The following is an 18,355-nucleotide window of genomic DNA, read 5'->3' as shown; positions in this document are numbered from 1 at the left end:
ACTTATACATGCAAAAACAAAAAAACAAAAAACCCCAAAGAACAAAAACAAAAAGTGACTTATTTCAGACAATATTAAGCGTCTGCAGTGCCTGGGTGGCTCAGTCAGTTAAGCATCGGCTCTTGGTTTCAGCTCAAGGTCATGATCTCAGTTTGTGAGATGGAGCCCTCTGCACTGTTAGCAGAGCCTGCCTGGGATTCTCTCTCTCTGTCTGCCTCTCAAAATAAATAAACATTAAAAAAAATTAAGTGATGAACACTACAAGAAATAGAGAGATCTGGCAAAAATTATGAATGTGCTGCCCTGACAACTCAACACTGGGGAACATTGTTCTAGAATAAGGACTTTGGGCTCAATCATTTTCCATATCAAAATTTTGCGCTCTCTGGGTTTTGTCTGTTCTCCCTGGCTGTTGCTGTTTCCTACCAAAGACTATTTTTGAAAAATCTCCACCTTATTTTAGCTGACTGAGGGGCAAGAGATTTAGTTGTACTTGGGTTAAGACAAGAACAGAAGGGCCCTAGAGGTTATAGGTACAACCAGCAAAGGGAAAGTGGAGATACGGGGTGAAGTGAAAAACCAGGCACAGAAGGTTCCAGTACTGTGGAGAGTGCTACTTCCTTCCCACCCAGCTCCCAAATACAAGGCTGTGGATTCAATTTAAAGGTCATCTTACAATGGAGAGGAAAGAGAAGGGAGAAAGCTCCAATTTTTAAGAAATGTTTATCTTTTCTTTTTAAAAAAGTTATAAAATTCAAGTGGTTGATTGAAGTTAAAAATCTATTGCCACAAAATTTAATGGATTTAAAAGATTTCCGGATCTCTGGACTTTAAGCCCAATATTCTCTCCACCATTGATCCTACGTTTCTCATAGATCTCACACTTTCAGGTTTTTCTTTAGAGAACACAATCTGAGGTCATTTGTAAGCGATCAGCACTTGGGAGTTCAGGGAGCTCTGGCTGAGGCAGCTGGGGGGCCTGGCAGGACTGGGTGCCCCATTGGGAGCCACACCCTCGCTGCCAGCGCTCCCTGCACAGGACCTGTGAGGCGGGCCAGGGGTCTCCCTTGCCCTGCAGGCCTCCTGGTCTCTCCAAGGGGATGCCGATCTGCCCTGAGCTTGGCACTTCCTCCAGTGGCCAGCCACACCCTTGGCTTCATTCCACTTTGATTCTGGTCAGTTCCCATCTTCCTTCTCCACAGAGTTTCAGAACCAAGGAGTGAAACTGCAAGAGACCACCACCACGCATGGATCAGGCTGGCCCGGCCACAACAAGAGGAGGCCATCCATTCCCTGCCCTCTCTGCTGCCCCCACTCCCCATTTTGAAGGGCCCCTGGCCAGGCCCAGCCTTTGGGCTCTTCCTCCTCCTTAAGCCATCTCTGTGAGCTTAGGTACCTTCTCAAGGCTGCGCCGATGTCCCACACTGATGAACGTCATGCCCAGCTGCTGGCCAATGCGGTAGAGCTCACTCTCTACCTCCTCAGTCAGGGCGCTGGTGGCTTCATCAAGCACTGAGGGCAGAAGCCAGAGGGAAGAGATAGGGTCCTGCCCCTGCCCACCTCTGCTTCTCCAAACCGCACTTACCTCTGGCTGGGACCAGGGGAAGGCTAACGGCTGCTCTGGCTTACAGGAGCCCTGCCATAGGGAGAGCATGGCCAAAAGAGCAGAGGGCGAGGCTCTACCTGGGAAGCCTTCTACCAGCGGCAGGACAAAATCCCCCCTCTTCCTGTAATAAGCACCAGCTCCGCCTAGAACTGCTCAAAGCAGGGATTCTTAGTTCCCCCCAGGATGTCAGTCCCTGAAGAAGTTCACACAGGGGCGCCTGGGTGGCGCAGTCGGTTAAGCGTCCGACTTCAGCCAGGTCACGATCTCGCGGTCCGGGAGTTCGAGCCCCGCGTCGGGCTCTGGGCTGATGGCTCAGAGCCTGGAGCCTGTTTCCGATTCTGTGTCTCCCTCTCTCTCTGCCCCTCCCCCGTTCACGCTCTGTCTCTCTCTGTCCCAAAAATAAATAAACGTTGAAAAAAAAATTTTTTTAAAAAGAAGTTCACACCTGCCGTCCCTCTCCAGGAAGAGCTGGGGGGAGGAGTGTGGCCCCCTTATGGACCGCAGAGCCCGGGGGCATAAAATCACACACTCTTTCAAGGCTGGCTCTGGCTGCTGCAATGGCAGAATGCTTAGGAACTGGTGGCACATCCAGAGCCGCCCTGAGGATTCCAAGAGCACCCTGCTGCCTCATGGGCAGAGCCCGGCCATCCTGTCCTGCAGGGACAGAGATGCCCAGTCACGCACAGGGGTGCTCTCCTACCCACGTGAACGCCTCCTCAATTACACACGAACACACACGCACAGACACCTCTGTGAGCACACGGCACCTGGCACGCACACCTGTGGGGCAGGCCTCACCTGCGTACTTTGGCTGCAGGTAGAAGAGCCGGGCAAAGGAGAGCCTCTGCATCTCTCCTGGGGACAGAACGTCGTACCTGAGGAGTGGGAACGAGAGCACCACTAGAGGAAGGAGGATATAGCCTGGCTGTTGCACAGAAGGTCAAGGCAAGAAGAGGTTCCCATGGCAGGAGCCAGAGCCGAGACAGATGGACAGCACCCTCCTCCCTTCAACCACACAGCAGCCCTGCTGCCCACGAGCTGAGGTCCCAACTCTGCTCCCGAGGCCATGAACATGCCCTTGATGGGCCAGCAAGTACCTGGAGCCCAGTCTTTGGGGGAGCTGGCTCTGGAGCACCCCAACTCCCTTCTTACCAGTTCCAATCGACCTGCTGGTCCAGACCCTCTGTCCTCGCCACCAAACTGGACTGTAACACACCCAGAGGGAACGCTGTCCGTGAAAGGGCCCATCCCTGCTTCCTGTCACCCCACCCCACCCGTCTCTGAGACAGAGCTCCATCCTTGCGGTGCACCATGGCAGGACGCCGTGAGAGCAATCTGCCGCAGGCACAGAGGAATACCTCGTTAACTGCACGGTTTAGATTTGCTGGAGCATGATAACAAGAAAAAGCAGACTTACTTGGTGTTTTGTTATCATTTTAAAATTCGCTCCAGAGAGCGCACCCCCTTATTGCCTGTACATGCCCACAGCTCCTGTCGCCACTTTATACTCCACTCCCCTCATCCAGGCTCCGACTTCCAGTCCCAGGCCCAGGCCAGTCGGCTGGCTCTGCGGGACCAGCACTTGCGGTCGGTGCTACCAGGTGGGCCTGGACCTCAGGGTCCCTGCCCGCACTCACCAGGCCTGCCAACTCCAAGAACCTCACAATCCTCTCATCATCGGTAGAGCCTGCAACACAGAGAAGCTTTCCTCCAGAAGTCAGCTCCTTCTGGGTGGCCAGAAGAGATGGGGTACATCATGGAAGGGGGCAGAGTTGGGGGGGGGCATCAGAATCTGGGCTAAGGCTCTACAGGGACAGGTTATGGCACTTAATACAGAAGGGAAGGGCCAGGTGAAGGAAGTAATCTCTTCCCTTCCTCCAGTGGGCGTGTCTCCTCAAGGAGAGGAAGACAGGGCAAGAGGAGTTTGCAAAATCATAAGCCGTTGAAGAAGAAAACCAACCCGAAACCAGCAGCCTTGCTGGAGCCTCTGCTGAAAGGCACTGGTGAGGCCACAGCCAGGCAGAGTGGGGACAACTGACATGGGAGGATGTGTCTCAGCGAGGCCCAGCTCACCTGAGTCGGGGTAGATCTCCTTTAGGGGATATATCACCTGACAAAACAAAACCACACAGGCCTGAGATGAGGGCCAAAGAGAGGTGGGGCGGCACACAGCCCATCCTCCCTCAGAAACAGCCCCAGGAACCGCCAAGGCCAGGCTCCTCTCCACCTGAGGACGGCAAGGAACACCCGGGCCAAGAGTCCAGAGGGAGAGGTTGAGCCGGCAGATGGTGGGGCAGGGCCCCCAGAATCCAACCTGCCCCCAGGAGCCACTCTAATGGCCCAATCCATGGATGTGAATAGAAAGTTCTTAGGGCCAGGGCGCTGCTAGGCAGGGGCCATTTTATTACCCCACCTGCTGCCCCAGAACTCTCTAGTGCTGAGACCCGTCACACTGCCAGAAGCCTCAGTGAGGGCAGGGGTAGGAGTGGGCTCCACACTGACCTGCTCCCGAAGGGTCCCATCAGTGAAGAATGGCTTTTGTGGCAAGAACAGCACCCCATGGGGTCCAAAGTCCGTCAGCATCTGCACTGAGCCTTCAGAGCCCACAGAAACCTCCATTTTGAGATCTCCCAGAGTAACTGCCTCTCCCTTCCTTTCCTGACAAAAACACCTGGATTTTTACACACACACACACACACACACACACACACGCACACGCACACATCCCACCAACTGGCTCAGAGGCAGGGAGGGCTGGTTCTCACCCCGTGTGCTTGTCCAGAGGCCTCCTAGAACCCGGAGCAAGGAGGTCTTGCCGGTGCCCGTGTTGCCCGTGATGAGCAGACTCTGACCTTCAGAGATCTTCAGGCTCAGATCCTTGATCAAGGGTTTGTTAGAGAAGGGGGCAGAGATGGAGACCCGCTCGAGGAGAAAAGCTGTGTCCGTTGGTTCTGCAGCTGGCCAGTCTGGGGCCCTGTGATTAAGAGGAGGGGAGTGTGGGGAAGATAAGTAGTGTGTTTTGCCAGCGGGGAGGGTCTTGTCCTTGGTGGGGAGGGGGGTCTTACCTCTGAATAGAGGGGTGGTTATGGGCTAAACTACGTCCTCAAAATAACATGCTGAAGTCTCAACCCCTAGTGCCTCAGAGTGTAACTGCACTTGAAGATAAGGTATTTAAAGAAATGACTGCATTAAAATGAGGCCATTAGGATAGGGCTCTGATCTAATACAGCTGAGGTCATTTCAAGAAGGAGAGGGTCACCCGGGTGGCTCAGTCGGTTAAGCGTCCAACTTTGGCTCAGGTCAGGAACTCATGGTTTGTGAGTTCGAGCCCCACATTGGGCTCTGTGCAGACAGCTCGCGGCCTGCTTTGGATCCTCTGTCCCCCTCTCTTTTTGCCCTTCTCCTGCGTGCTCGCTCGCTCTCTCTCAAAAATAAACATTTAAAACAAAAAACAAAAAGAAAAGAAAAGGGAGAGGCTCACACACAGGGAAGAGGCCAGGAAAGGGCACAGGGAGAAGACAGATCTGCAAGCCAAGGAGAGAAGCCTCAGAAGAAACCAACCCAGGCAATAACCTGATCTGGGACTTCCAGTCTCCAGAACTGTGAGGAAATAAATGCTGGATAAGTCACCTGGTCTATGGTATCGTTAGGGCAGCCCTAGCAGACTAACAGAGGTAGGGCTGGGGGCACCTCCTTTATTCCAGGCTTCACAAAGCCCCACGTGTGACTCCTTACCCCACTTGGTAGATGAGGAAACCAAGTCAGGTGGCTAAGTAACTCCCTCGGGGTCACAGGGCTGAAGCTGTCTAACTAGAAGACAAGCAGGTTATCACAGCGCGTGTAACCAGGAGCTATGACAGGACGGGCATGGTGGTCATAAAGGGATCTGGAGCTGCTGGGTCTGCGCAGACACCCATCTCCCCCGGACAACAGCACCTCTGGTCTCCTGTGGTCACTGCCCATCTCCCCAGCCCGAGGCCCAGAGGTGCACGAAGCCTGAATTCTGAACAGGGCAACAGTTCAGGCTTTAGTCCCTAAGGAGAGAGTTGTGTGTAGTCCCTGGAATTCAGGCTGTTTCCATTTCTGAAAGCTTTCTCTGTGGCCACTGTTCAAGTACTTTCTGTGAACTGTGATTCTAATCCTCGCAAGCACCCTGAGAGGAAGGTTCAGTTACTGTTCCCCTTACAGAGATGGAAGAAACTGAGACACAGAAGAACAGTTAAGTAATTAGATCAGGAAAAGCGAGGACATGAAACAAATCCTCAGTTGCACAGAAAGGTCAGAAACATCACCGAGCATACAAGGAGATACGAATAAAGACGTGTGGGTGTGAGCGAGGCAAGGGGCACAAGCACATCCTGAGGAAAGGGGTAGGTGGCGGGGCTCAGTGGGAGGGGTACCACTCAGATCCGTCTTGTTCTCACAGGCCCAAGCGGGTGTGCGCATTTGCTTCCGGCAGCTGAGGAAGTTGTGAATGAACACAACAGATGCCAGAAGAGCAACACTAACTGTGAACATGTGTAACGTGTCGGGCATGAGGCAGCGATCTCCTTCATTTGCTCCGCACAGTTCTGCTGCACGGCTGGGCAAGAGCAAGGCTCCAGGGCGAACCCGAACTGGGCACCCCCAGAGCTGCCTCCTCAACCACTGTGCCACCCTGCCAGGCCGGCACCCACCTGTCCATGTCCCACTCGCTCTCATCCAGGATCTCACCACCGCGCGACTTCGGGGACATGTCCAGAAGGGTCTCCTCAAGTTCCCCGATCCTGGGCAAGAAATGAAAATCTGAGGAGGGTCTGAAGGCCCAGGTGAAGGTGTTAGTCTCCCTCTCTCACACCCACTAGCATATGGTTTTTCTGTTCCTTTTTTTCATGCAGCTACTTCTCCAAGTGGCACAAGCTCTGCTCAGGACGTGGGGAGGGGCCTGACGCGGCCTCACCTGTGCGTGTAACCAGCCACGTCTGAGAGGGTGCTGGAGAGGTCGATGAGCCGGGTGAAGCAGCTGATGAGGTAAATGCACACAAAGGCATTCTGCACAGGACAGGGAGCACTGATCAAAGGCCTGGACTCTGAGGTCCTGGGCACTTGGCCGAAGGGGATGGCATGAGGGGTCAGCAGGGGGGGGGATTCTCACCTTGCTGACCACGGTGCTGAGCTCTGTGGGGCTCAGGTCTCCATAGACACCACTGAAAATAGGGATTGCGATCACAATGTAACTCAGGATGCTGCCCAGATAGTCAAATGTGTTGATGCCGACTGTAGAAGACAGAAACACCCAGGATGAGAGACGCAGGAACCATTCATGCGCTCTGAGGGAGGAAGAGCCAAGCAGGGCCAAGCTATTCCCTGGATCCTCATTCTCCCGAAGGTACTCATGGCAAAGGGAGTGGCTCCTTGTGGTTAATTCCTTCATCAGAGCAAAGTGATTCGTGCAGAGAAAGCAGGGAGGTGTGGGAAGGGAAGGGGACTATCCCAATCCTGTGGCTCCTGCCTCCAGGGGCTCCCTCCACCTACTGTACAGCCACAGCTCCTTGGACATCAGCTCCCTCTGGGTCTGAAGGAGTCTCTGCAGCCTGCGGTCTGTCCTCATGTGCTCCACGTGCCCAGCTCTGGCGAGAAAGGCTGGGGTGTCCATGGGGCCTGGAGAGCCTTATTCCAGGCCAGGGGACCCCTCCATCCCTCATCACATATCACATGCTCCTTTAGGGACCAAGCCCGTTCAAATAGTCTTCACCTCAGACCCTTCCTGCTACTAGCACCCATTCATTGCCTTGTTTTCTCAACACAGTGTTGTCTGCAGAAAGAACATGAACTCTAGATTGGGCAGAGCTGGTTCAAATCTTGGCTCTGGCCAATTACTAGCTGGGTGACGCTGATAAGTTACTTAAGCCTCAGAATCTCAGTTTCTTCTTCTATAAAATGGAGCTAATAGCACCTACATAACAAGTCAAAGTGAGAATTTCTAAACATAAAGCGCCAGGCATAAGAGGGGCCCTCAATAAATAACAGCTGTTATTGCTAAACAAATATACACGTAGTCGCTATGTGGCAGGCCCTGTGCTACTTAGCCAGTGAGATAAAGAAGTGGATAAAATAGTCCCTGTCCTTGAGCTCCCAGTTCAGGGGGGACAGGCAGACACTGCATTCTCCACCTGGCACGTGGAAAGTGTCAGAGGAACAGAGAAGCCATTGGAAGCCACCCAGAGCTCCAACAACCAACCTGCTTTCCTCTTGAGAGGCTGCAGAATCCAAAAACAACTTAGCACAGGCCCAGCCCTACCCACCACACAACCCAACCCCACCTTGCAGATTCCTAGTATCCTTGGCGCCCCCAAGTGGTGGCTGCTACAAACTTCAGCAGAGCTGGACAAGTGCAAAAGTCCCTGGGCAATGAGATCCAGATAATTCAATGGCAGCTTCCACGAACACCTCTGGACCCTGAGCTATTAGTCCAAACAACGATTCCACAGGCCTCCAGGAGGCAAGGCCCAGGGACTTGCCCTGACTCTGAGGGAAGGAATGAAATTTCACAATGCTGCTGTCAGGAGACCAGGTGACTCTTTGTTCCACTTGAACAGTTGAAGAACCAGGTCTCCTGATCTCCTGAGGCTCCCTTTCCTTCTTTATGCTACAGAGACAAAGGATTGGCCTTTGACTCTTTGATCAGCCATCAGGCAGTGGCAGAAAGCCATTTTAAAGAGGGTAAGACAAAGGCAGAGGCAATGCCTTACAATCCTCACCAAGATGTGAAGCATTCACTCATTTCATTCTTAGAACAAATTTAGGCCCCACATTAGGCCACTAGAAGGGACCAGCTTCAGAAGCAAAAATCCCTGGACATAAGGATGAGGCCGACAAGGTCAGTGAGAGATACGGGGATAGGGTCATAGCCAAATGGAAATACTCGGCCCCTAGGCTCAGTGATGGTAGGAGGGCTGTACAATTCGTCTTCCCTTCTCTGCCATCTCTTCTATCAGCTCTGATGAGGCAGAAGGGAACTATCCCCACCCGACTCACCTGAAGAAAGCAGCAGGCTCAGCATTGACCCGGATCTGCATGTGCTTGAACCTGCACAGACCAAAGGGAAACGTGTGCTGACAGTGGCCAGTACTGGCCCCTCTCCTTTCGGAGGCCTGGACTAAGACCTCCCAAGAGGAACCCAGCTCCACCTCAAAACTGTGGCCGTCTTGGCGTAGCCCTTCCCTGAGCTGTCATAAGGCGGGAATCCCAGGACCTGTGTGGGGTGACAGACGCCCTGCAGACAGGGCAGCTCCTCAGCTCCCCAGAGGACAGGTGCATTCCTGCCCACACCACCGCCTCCCAGGGCCCAACTTGAAGGAGGGGGGCCCGAGAAGCAAGAACAGGGGCTGGATCCATCGGCTGAGCCAAACCAGGGAGGTTGGAACAGAAGCACATGAGAAGGCCAAGGGATGATGATGGCCAATCGGACACTGTTCTCAGTGCTTCTCATGTATAATCTCAGTAATCTTCCTCACCACCCTCTCTGCAGGCAACGGTATCACCCCTTTCAGAGATGGGATCACTGAAGTTTAGGGAGGTTCAAGACCTCACCCAAGAGCACGTGGCTAGTAACTAGCACAGGCTGGGATTTGAATGAGGGTGTCTTACTCTAGGTCTCATTCTTTAGCCACTGTGCTCAGCCCAGGAACCTCAAGCAAGAGACATACCTGAAATCCCCCTCCAGCTTCTCCTGCTGCACCAGCTTTGCCACGATGGGCCCCATCAACATTTTGTTCACCACGGTTCCCAGAATGAAATACCCGAAGATGCTCATAGGCCCAAGCCAGCCTGTGCTGAAAAGCAGAGGGGTGGGGGTGGGGGTGGGGAGTGTGTGTGTGTGTGTGTGTGTGTGTGTGTGTGTGTGTGTGTGAGAGAGACACATATGTCTGCAGGGCTCAGCCCTGATTCTTGCTCACTTTCAGGCACCAGTTGTCCAGTTTCAGCCAGCAGTCCTGTGGGACCTCTGCTCCTGTGTGGGGGGGCATTTGCTACCTGATCTAGGAGGTCAGAGTACCAGGATCCCCGTGACACTGAAATGCCACATGTCTCAAGGGAGGACGGGGGGCGAGAACAGGACAGAGGAAGGCTTCCTGGGCTACAGGTAGGAGGGAAGGAAGGCCCTGACTTGGGAGAGTTTGTGTGAGTGAGGGACCTCGGGGGAAACACCTGGCTGGGGGGGGGAGGAGAGGTGTCACCTTTGGAAGCACTGGTAGGTGTAGTAGAGGAGGGTGAAGGGCGAGATGATTAGTTTGCTAGCCATGCTGCTGAGCTGCCGGCAGAACCGTTCCACGTCCTGGCTGATGCGCTGGTCCCTGGAACCAACAACACAGAGCAACTGGACCAGGGAGCAGGGCAGAGGGTGGAGACAGTGGAGACTGATTCCGGTTACCTCTCATCCTGACCTTGCCTTTCAGCACTGTCAGCTACGATCCCAGGGAAAGATGGACCCAGATAAGCACTGGTTTTCCTAGAGGCACCGAGACCCTCAGGACCTTTAAATGGGGTTCTGAAGAGTGGCTTCTTAGGGTACCTCAGTTTACCCCTCAGGAAAAGTGGCAACTGAAAGGTCCAGTACCCAAGGGTCCTGAGCAGCACCAGAGAAAGACACGAGGGTAGATAAGCCGAGTTTCTGGATGAGCAGAAAAGCTATCCCGTCTATCTAGCTCCTCCCAATCTCTTCTGCAAGCCCGAGCCTCCCCCATTTTAACTATCTGGCTGCAGAAGCTTCATATGGGGTGAGCCATGGAGAAGCCTAGAAGAGAAAGAGGCAACAGGCATCCGAAGAATCTTTGCTACAAAGCTCAGCTTAGGCTGAGGAAAGCAAGAAAGTGCCTGAGGGTGGTGGGTGGAGAGGGAATGAGTATGAGGAGGGACTCCTCAGGTCCCACTGCACCGCCGGGGGCCACACTGACTCCTATTTCCAATGAGAGACACGACCCTGGGCAAGTCACTTGCATTCTCTGGGCCTCAGTTTCCTCACCTATAAAATAACAAGAGCGAACTCACACTGGAACCCTGGTCATGTGCCAGGTACCGCATATGTGCACTCCATGAAAATCATCTGAGATATTCTTCAGATAGGAACTGTCATCCTCATTTCCCAGAAAGGGGACCTGGGGCTCAGTGAACTAAGGCCTATAAACTGGGAGGGGACAGAATGAAGATCAAAATCTCACACGGAATCCTAGGCAGCAGTAATTTTCTACTGCTGAAAATCCAAGAGCTGTTCTGCTCCCGAGGACACTTTCTTCGGATGGTGCCTGGTTTGGAAATGCAGGATATAAAACGGACAAAAGGGAGGGGCGCCTGGGTGGCGCAGTCGGTTAAGCGTCCGACTTCAGCCAGGTCACGATCTCGCGGTCCGTGAGTTCGAGCCCCGCGTCAGGCTCTGGGCTGATGGCTCAGAGCCTGGAGCCTGTTTCCGATTCTGTGTCTCCCTCTCTCTCTGCCCCTCCCCCGTTCATGCTCTGTCTCTCTCTGTCCTAAAAATAAATAAAAAACGTTGAAAAAAAAATTTAAAAAAAAAAACGGACAAAAGGGAGCTGCTCCTATCTTTCAGCTCCCTATTCTCAGCCCTGCAGCCCCTCCAGGGAGCCTCCAGGGTCTCCTTCCCGTAGGGTGCTTATCAACACTTGCACCTAACTGTGGATGAGCTCTCAGGGGCGTGCAGCAGGGACTCTCCAGGGCTGAGCCAGCCCGACAGGACCCTGCAGACGGTAGGGAGGACCGAGAGCGGGCGCCTACGGGTTATCGACGTCATCCCGCAGCACGTTGAGGGTGTAGTACACACGGCCCTGGAAGTAGAAGCGGTGAAGGTGCTCGGTGAGGTCCTTTCTCCAGCTCACATACAGCAGGTTGCAGGTGAACTGGTCAAAGCTCTTCAGCTGTGCAGCGGGGGAAGCAAGAGGAAGGGAGCGAGAGGGAGAGATGGCTTACTGCAAGCCTCAGCCAGAAGCTCAGGGCCGGCAGAAGGCCTCTGCTGACCAGTCCCAGCCCACTCTGATTATTCTCTGTCCACTCAGTACTTCCGCTTGTTTCAAGTGTCAAGTCAGGAGATTCTTCCCTCCCTCCCGTGCGCATTCCTTCACGAGGCACTAAAGGGCTTATCAAAGCCAAGACAGTAATTGTTCTGTCTTCTGCTGAGAGCAGGTGAGCTTCTGGAGACTGGGAGGGTATTTCTATGCCATTTATGTTCTTACTTTTCTGTCCCCCAAAGCTTAGAACAGGGTTATGTACACACAGGTGTTTCCTTCCAGAAGACCCATCAAAAGTGCCCCAAGTGTGATGAGAAGTGACTTCCCCAAGAAAGCAGGTAGTACAGGCAGACAGAGCATCAGGCTTGAGTCCTAGCGGAGGCCTGACTCTCCCTGTTCACCACCGATGGAGCACTTACACGCTAAGCCTGAGGCAATGACAATGAGCTCAGTCTAGCAAGAAAACAATGACAAGGGTGTGAGGAGTATTACAGCAGACGTTAACTCAAAGTATTAGTTAAGCAGAGAAGAGGGCAGGGTTTGGTGGACAAAACATGAAGGAGAATGCTAAGGAGGACTTGAAGGAGGTGACAACAGCAGAACCTTGAAAAGTGAGCAGGCATTAACCGAGGGAACAAGGGTAGGGAAGGAGGCCATCCTGCAGGAAAGCCACAGGTGCAAGGGCTGGGAGGTGACATGGTGCCAGGCTGAACCATGGCCTCAGCCCCACAGAGAAGCAGCAGCCCCCTAGCTGCTGATCCCCAATTTCAAGTGCTCTGAGCTCCCTGAAGCAAGAGTCCTGGGAATGGAAGGGACAAGATCATTTCTGCTAAATACCGATTTAACCAGAACCTCCTGGTTCTGGAAGCTTGAAACACCTGAGGAATTAGGCCAAACAGCAAGATCAATGCCCTGAACAGGGCTCTGAACTCCAGTTCCCAGAAAAGGGAGGGAACACGCCTCTCACAGCCTGATTCCTGCTTCCTGGTGGCTAAGTCCCACTGGGCATTCTGCTTACACTAGGCTGGAGAAGAAGAGAAACACACGGAGAACACCTTACCATGGAGTTGAGAATGATGAGCACGACAGCCAGGAATGTCAGGGTCTTGAACCCATCCAAGTCTTTGTTTCCCAGGACCCCATAGTACTGACTTGGGATCAAGCCAACCTGGTAGATCACCAGTTGTTCTGGGGTGGGGAAAGGAGTCAGAAATCAATGATGAAGGATGAGAAAACGAGAAGGGAGGCTTCCCCTTGAACACCTGCCTCATCAACTCTCCAGAGAGAAGGAACCCCAAAGCCCCCTCCAACCTGGGCTCACTCACTCACCCAGTAGGGCCACACACAAAAGGGTCAGGAACATCAAAGCATTCTGTGATGACCAAGAGGGAAACAAAACCTTCTGTATCTGCAGGAACCGCTGGAGAAATTGCAGATCTAATTTGGGCCTGAAGAAGAGAAGCAGAGAGAAACCTAAGACAGCCATTAAGCCTTAGAGAGCAGTTACCAAATTTCTCTACATTGTTCTATGGAGGGGTCCAGGCCAGGCAGCAAGAATGTGAGGAATAGATGGGAGAGAAAGGAATTTCCGTAAGCTGGTAAATGCTATAAACGGTTATTTACCAAAAATCTACAGCTAAAAAACAGTTAATGAAGAAACTTTAGCCACATCCTCTATATGGTCCCAAACATGACAAGAAAGCCCGTCAAGGATTTTAAGGTTCTGGTTAGATCAATAAAGCAAGAAAAATAAATGAGGTAAAAGAATTAAAAGGGGAGAGATTAAATGGTCTTTATTTGCAGATAATGCGATCAATTACCCAACAAACAGCAAATCAATAGGCAAATGATGGAAATAAAAGGAGTTCAGCTAGATATAGGGTTAACATACAAATCTCAATAGTGTTCTATACCAACAATTACCAACTGGAAAATATAAAGAAAATAAGATGTCATTTACAAAAGAAAAGCCTTAAAAACAACTACAAAATATCCAGAAATTAACTTTTAAAAGGAGTGTATAAGACATTTTGGAAGAGGGGCGCCTGGGTGGCTCAGTTAAGCGTCTGACTTCAGCTCAGGTCACGATCTTGTGGTTTGTGAGTTCAAGCCCCGTGTCAGGCTCTGTGCTGATAGCTCAGAGCCTGGAGCCAGCTTCAGATTCTGTGTCTCCCTATCTCTCTGCCCCTCCCCTGCTCGTGCTCTCTCTCTCAAAAATAAACGTTAAAAAAAAATTTTTTTTTAATTATATAAAGACCTCATTTCTTTTTTTTTTTTTTAACGTTTATTTATTTTTGAAAGACAGAGAGACAGAGCGTGAGCAGGGGAGGGGTAGAGAGAGAATGACACAGAATCTGAACCAGGCTCCAGACTCCAAGCTGTCAGCACAGAGCCTGATGCGGGGGCTGAAACTCACAAACCATGAGATCATGACCGGAGCCGAAGTGGGACGCTTAACCACTGAGCCACCCGGGTGCCCCTATAAAGACCTAATTTCTAACAGAAGTAGCCTATTAATTCTGTATAATACCAATCACAAGCAGAACTTCTCTGAGGAACTTTATAAGGAAATATAAAGGCCCGTGAATAGCTGAGGGCAATTGTGAAGAACAGAAAAGGAGGAGGAAGAGACTCAAACCATCAGTTATTAAAACAAATCATATTGCAGAGCTGTGGTTTTAATACAGGAACAAAAAGACCAATGGGACAGAGACCAAAAAGAAAAAACAGACCTTTGTTTACATGGGCACATAATAGAGGCTGTGTCACAAGAAATGACATATTGATACTAACACCTGCTTACACTTAGTAAGCAACACTATATGCCCAGTACTGTTCTCCATGTATTTTACAAGTATTAATTCATTTGGTTGCCACAACCCTAAGAGATGGAAACTACATCCTATTTTATGGATGAGGAACTAAAGCCAAAGAGGGTAAGTAACTTGCCCTGTCACCCACCTGGTAAGTGGCAGCCTTAGGGTTTGGATACAGGCCACCTAGGTCCAAGAAAGTGAGCTCTTAACTATGCTCCAAAGGCTCTCTAACTTCTAATTATTAATTCATTAGCTATAATTGAAAAAGGCAGAGGAAAATTTAGGTCATTACCTCATATCATTTAGAAAGATAAAATTTAGGGGCGCCTGGGTGGCTCAGTCAGTTAAGTGGTCGACTTCGGCTCAGGTCATGATCTCACGGTTTGTGAGTTCGAGCCCCGCGTCGGGCTCTGTGCTGACAGCTCAGAGTCTGGAGCCTGCTTCAGATTCTGTGTCTCCCTCTCTCTGACCCTCCCCCGTTCATGCTCTGTCTCTCTCTGTCTCAAAAATAAATAAACGTTAAAAAAATAAAAATTAAAAAAAAAAAGAAAGATAAAATTTAAAAACTCCAAGTGGATTGAAAGTCTAAAGGTGAAAAGCAATTCTATTTAGTTAATAGAAGGAACTGCAGGGGGCGCCTGGGTGGCGCAGTCGGTTAAGCGTCCGACTTCAGCCAGGTCACGATCTCGCGGTCCGTGAGTTCGAGCCCCGCGTCAGGCTCTGGGCTGATGGCTCAGAGCCTGGAGCCTGTTTCCGATTCTGTGTCTCCCTCTCTCTCTGCCCCTCCCCCATTCATGCTCTGTCTCTCTCTGTCCCAAAAATAAATAAACGTTGAAAAAAAAAAAAAAAGAAGGAACTGCAGAAGATCTTAATGAAGATACAGTGGGAAGATACTCCTCAAATAAGACCCCAGACCCACAAATTTTTATAAAGGGGAAAACGAATGCACTTATTACTTGTGTGTGTGTGTGTGTGTGTGTGTGTGTGTGTGTGTGTGAGAGAGAGAGAGAGAGAGGAGCAGAGAGTGAGAGGAAGAGAGAATTCCACGAGGGGCAGAGACAGAGGTAGAGCGAGAGTCCCGAATCGGGGCTTGAGCTCACCTGAAACGGGGTTTGAACCTGGGCTGAAGTTGGATGCTTAACCAACTGAGCCACTCAGGCACCCCACGGACTTATTTTTGCTCAACACCGTGCCATGGGTTAAATTAAAAGACTTGGAGAAGGTGTGTGCGGAGTGTAAAACCAACAAGGAATCAAAATCTAGAGCATACAATGAATTCCTACAAGTCAGGACAACAGGAAATCCATAGAAAAGTGAGAAAAGGGGACGCCTGGGTGGCTCAGTCGGTTAAGCATCGACTTTGGCTCAGGTCATGATCTCAAGGTTCCTGAGTTCGGGCCTCGCATTGGGCGGGCTCTGTGCTGACAGCTCAGAGCCTGGAGCCTGCTTGAGATTCTGTATCTCCCACTCTCTCTGCCCCTCCCCAGCTCATGCTCGCACTCTCTCTGTCTCAAAAATAAACATTTAAAAAAAAAAGAAAAAGTGAGAAAAGGATACAAACAGGCAATTCAGAAAAGGGGAAACCCAAATGCTTAATACATGAAAATTAACACAAGGGGATGCCACCTTACAACCCATCAGATGGATTAACATTAGAAAATAAAAAAATACCAAACGTTGGGGGGATATGAAGAAGTCAGAACCTTTGTGCAATGCTGCTGGGAAGTATAAACTGATGTGACCATTCCAGAGAATAATTTTGCAGATGTAGGTATGACCTAGCATCCTACCCGGGGGGGTGGATAATCCAGAAAAATATCACCCATATCCACAAGGAGACAAACGCCAGTATGTTTGCGGTGGTTAAAAACTGGAAGCAATGTAAGTGTCCGTCATTAGGGGAATATGTAAGTAAAATGCGGTCTAAAGTATGTAGAGTAGCATTTCATGCAGCCCCGGGAAATGAAAACTAGATTACTACTGAACATAGGATCTCAAAAGCATTACGTTGAGTCAAAAAGTTTAAAAACAAATCACGGCATATTATAATTTATGGAATTCAAAACCACTATATATCTTTCAAGGTAACAAATACGCAAACTTGTATACACTGGGCTGTACAAACACTCTTTTAATACACCAGAGTGGGGCGTCTGAGAAGGGGGGTGAACATGCGACTGAGAATAAGGAACGAAGGAAGATACAAAAGCAGAACACAAGAGGGGCTTACACTGGACCACAGTGTGCTAAGAACTGAGAATGACGATTAATTCAATTCTGTGCACTTCAAGTTCTTAGGGGGGCGGGAGGGGGAGCCAGTTCCGAGGGAGAGGATCCCAGAGTGCTGGAGGAGGCCTCGGATCGCGGGGAGGGTGGGCGCCCCCTCGCAAGCTCCTCTTTTGCCTGGACCGGGCCGAGGGCGGAAGGCAGCGGGGCCCCTTCCTCACCTACCCCCGGGGAGGGCACCCTGAGGCCCGGCCCTCCTCCCGGGCCGCCCTGCTCACCTGGCGCCAGCCCCGGCCGCCGGCCCCGGGACCGCCATAAGCCGGATTCCGCCCTCCGCCGGAGCCCCGCGGCCCCGGAGTGGGCTTCGGGAAGAGTGCAAAGAGCACGCGGCTAGCCGAAGAGGGGAGGGGCCATGACTACCACGGAGACGGACGGATAGAGAGGAAGGAGCCGGGCGCTGCGGCCGCTCCCGGAAGCGACCCGCTCCTCGAAAAGAACCAAAGAGTGCTGAGAGGTACATTCTGTGGAGCAGGCGCTTTACAGCGCCCCCTGCTGGATCCGGAAGATTTCCCTTTTGACAAGAAGTAGCCAAGAAGTGTGACTGTTTTGTGACAAGTATTTTAGACTCAGAATATAGATGTGTCGTACATTCTCCCAAAGAAACCGCGGTGGTATTTTAACAGTAAATCAGGATTCCGGATTGCAGTTGTAACGAAATCCAACGTTGCGGTGGTGTAAGTGATCGGGCATTTCCCTTAAGACTTCATGGAGTGGCCACTGTTTCCATCTCACCGTCTTTCCAAGTGCAATTGCCCTGGCCCCGAGCTTTTCCATGGATGGCTCGCTCTCAAAATTAGTTCAAATGTCACCTTCTCACCCTACCCAGAATATGTCTTCCTGCTCCATCATTCCCTATTGCCATTACACGTATTCATTCATTCATTCATTCATTCACTGATTTTAAAGTAATCTTTACGCCCAGTCTGGAACTTGAACTCATAATCCCAAGATCAAGAGTGGAATCTTCTACCGACTAAGCCAGCCAGGCGCCCCACTTTTATTTTCTTCATTATAATTATCACTGAAGCCATCTTGTTTCCTTGCTTATTGTTTGTCTTCACCTATAAGAATAAACTTTATTTGATCAGGGACTCTGCCTTGCTCCTTTCCGTATACCTAGTATCTGGAACGCTGCCAATACTTAGTAAGTACTTAATAAATATTTGTGAAATGTTGGAGAACCAAATGCTTGTCGTCTTATTACTACTGTGCCCAAAGGGAGGTGGGAAATATATCAAGAAAACAAGCAGCGTGCAGAGAAAGACAAACACGGTATGATTTCACTCGATGTGGAATTTAAGAAACAAAACAAAAGAGCGAGGGGGGCGGGGGAAGAAAGAGGCAAACCAAGAAACAGGCCCTTAACAGTAGAGTACAAACTGATGGTTAACAGGGGAGGGGGGATGGGAGGTTGGGTTAAATAGATGATAGGGATTAAACAGTACACTTGTCCTGAAGAGCAGTAGGTGATGTGTGAAATTGTTGAATCACTACATTGTACACCTGGAACTATAACACTGTAAAAAAAAAAAAAAAAAAAGAGAGAGAGAGAGAGAGAAAGAAAAAAAAAAATAAACCTAGCAGCTTGATCTCACAGGGCCCTAAGTTTGAATCTGGATGAACCTCCTCGTCTTCCTTCAATCCTTATTAAG

At 50.9% G+C, this 18,355-nt stretch overlaps 1 protein-coding gene across 8 annotated transcripts; it reads right to left on the bottom strand.

The window, feature by feature from the left end:
• Window positions 1-706: 706 nt before the first annotated feature.
• ABCD4 (ATP binding cassette subfamily D member 4) lies at window positions 707-17,121 on the bottom strand. 8 transcript variants are annotated; one of them, XM_086709277.1, is made up of 19 exons: window positions 16,922-17,120; window positions 12,931-13,049; window positions 12,662-12,789; window positions 11,372-11,511; window positions 9,823-9,939; window positions 9,295-9,420; window positions 8,624-8,674; window positions 7,121-7,215; window positions 6,741-6,862; window positions 6,546-6,637; window positions 6,283-6,372; window positions 4,372-4,580; window positions 4,109-4,200; window positions 3,680-3,716; window positions 3,244-3,293; window positions 2,759-2,811; window positions 2,405-2,481; window positions 1,397-1,512; window positions 707-1,225 (listed from the first exon to the last, which is right to left on the bottom strand). In XM_086709277.1, the coding sequence occupies exons 1-19, from the start codon at window positions 16,957-16,959 to the stop codon at window positions 1,157-1,159; spliced, it is 1,821 nt and encodes a 606-aa protein (XP_086565403.1). In that variant the 5' UTR covers window positions 16,960-17,120; the 3' UTR covers window positions 707-1,156. The 8 variants fall into 8 exon arrangements, 7 of the variants coding, with proteins under 7 accessions (XP_086565403.1, XP_086565410.1, XP_086565405.1 ...); XR_015252196.1 differs by lacking the exon at window positions 2,759-2,811 and having other exon boundaries at window positions 1,204-1,225; window positions 16,922-17,121; XM_086709284.1 differs by lacking the exons at window positions 12,662-12,789; window positions 12,931-13,049 and having other exon boundaries at window positions 16,922-17,052.
• Window positions 17,122-18,355: the final 1,234 nt, after the last annotated feature.

The sequence above is a fragment of the Puma concolor genome, chromosome B3, assembly GCF_028749965.1.
Source record: "Puma concolor isolate L17-30 chromosome B3, mPumCon1.1.hap2, whole genome shotgun sequence".
NCBI lineage: Eukaryota > Metazoa > Chordata > Mammalia > Carnivora > Felidae > Puma > Puma concolor.
Note: the sequence above shows the minus strand (reverse complement) of the source record. Positions and strands in the feature narration are given on the sequence as shown.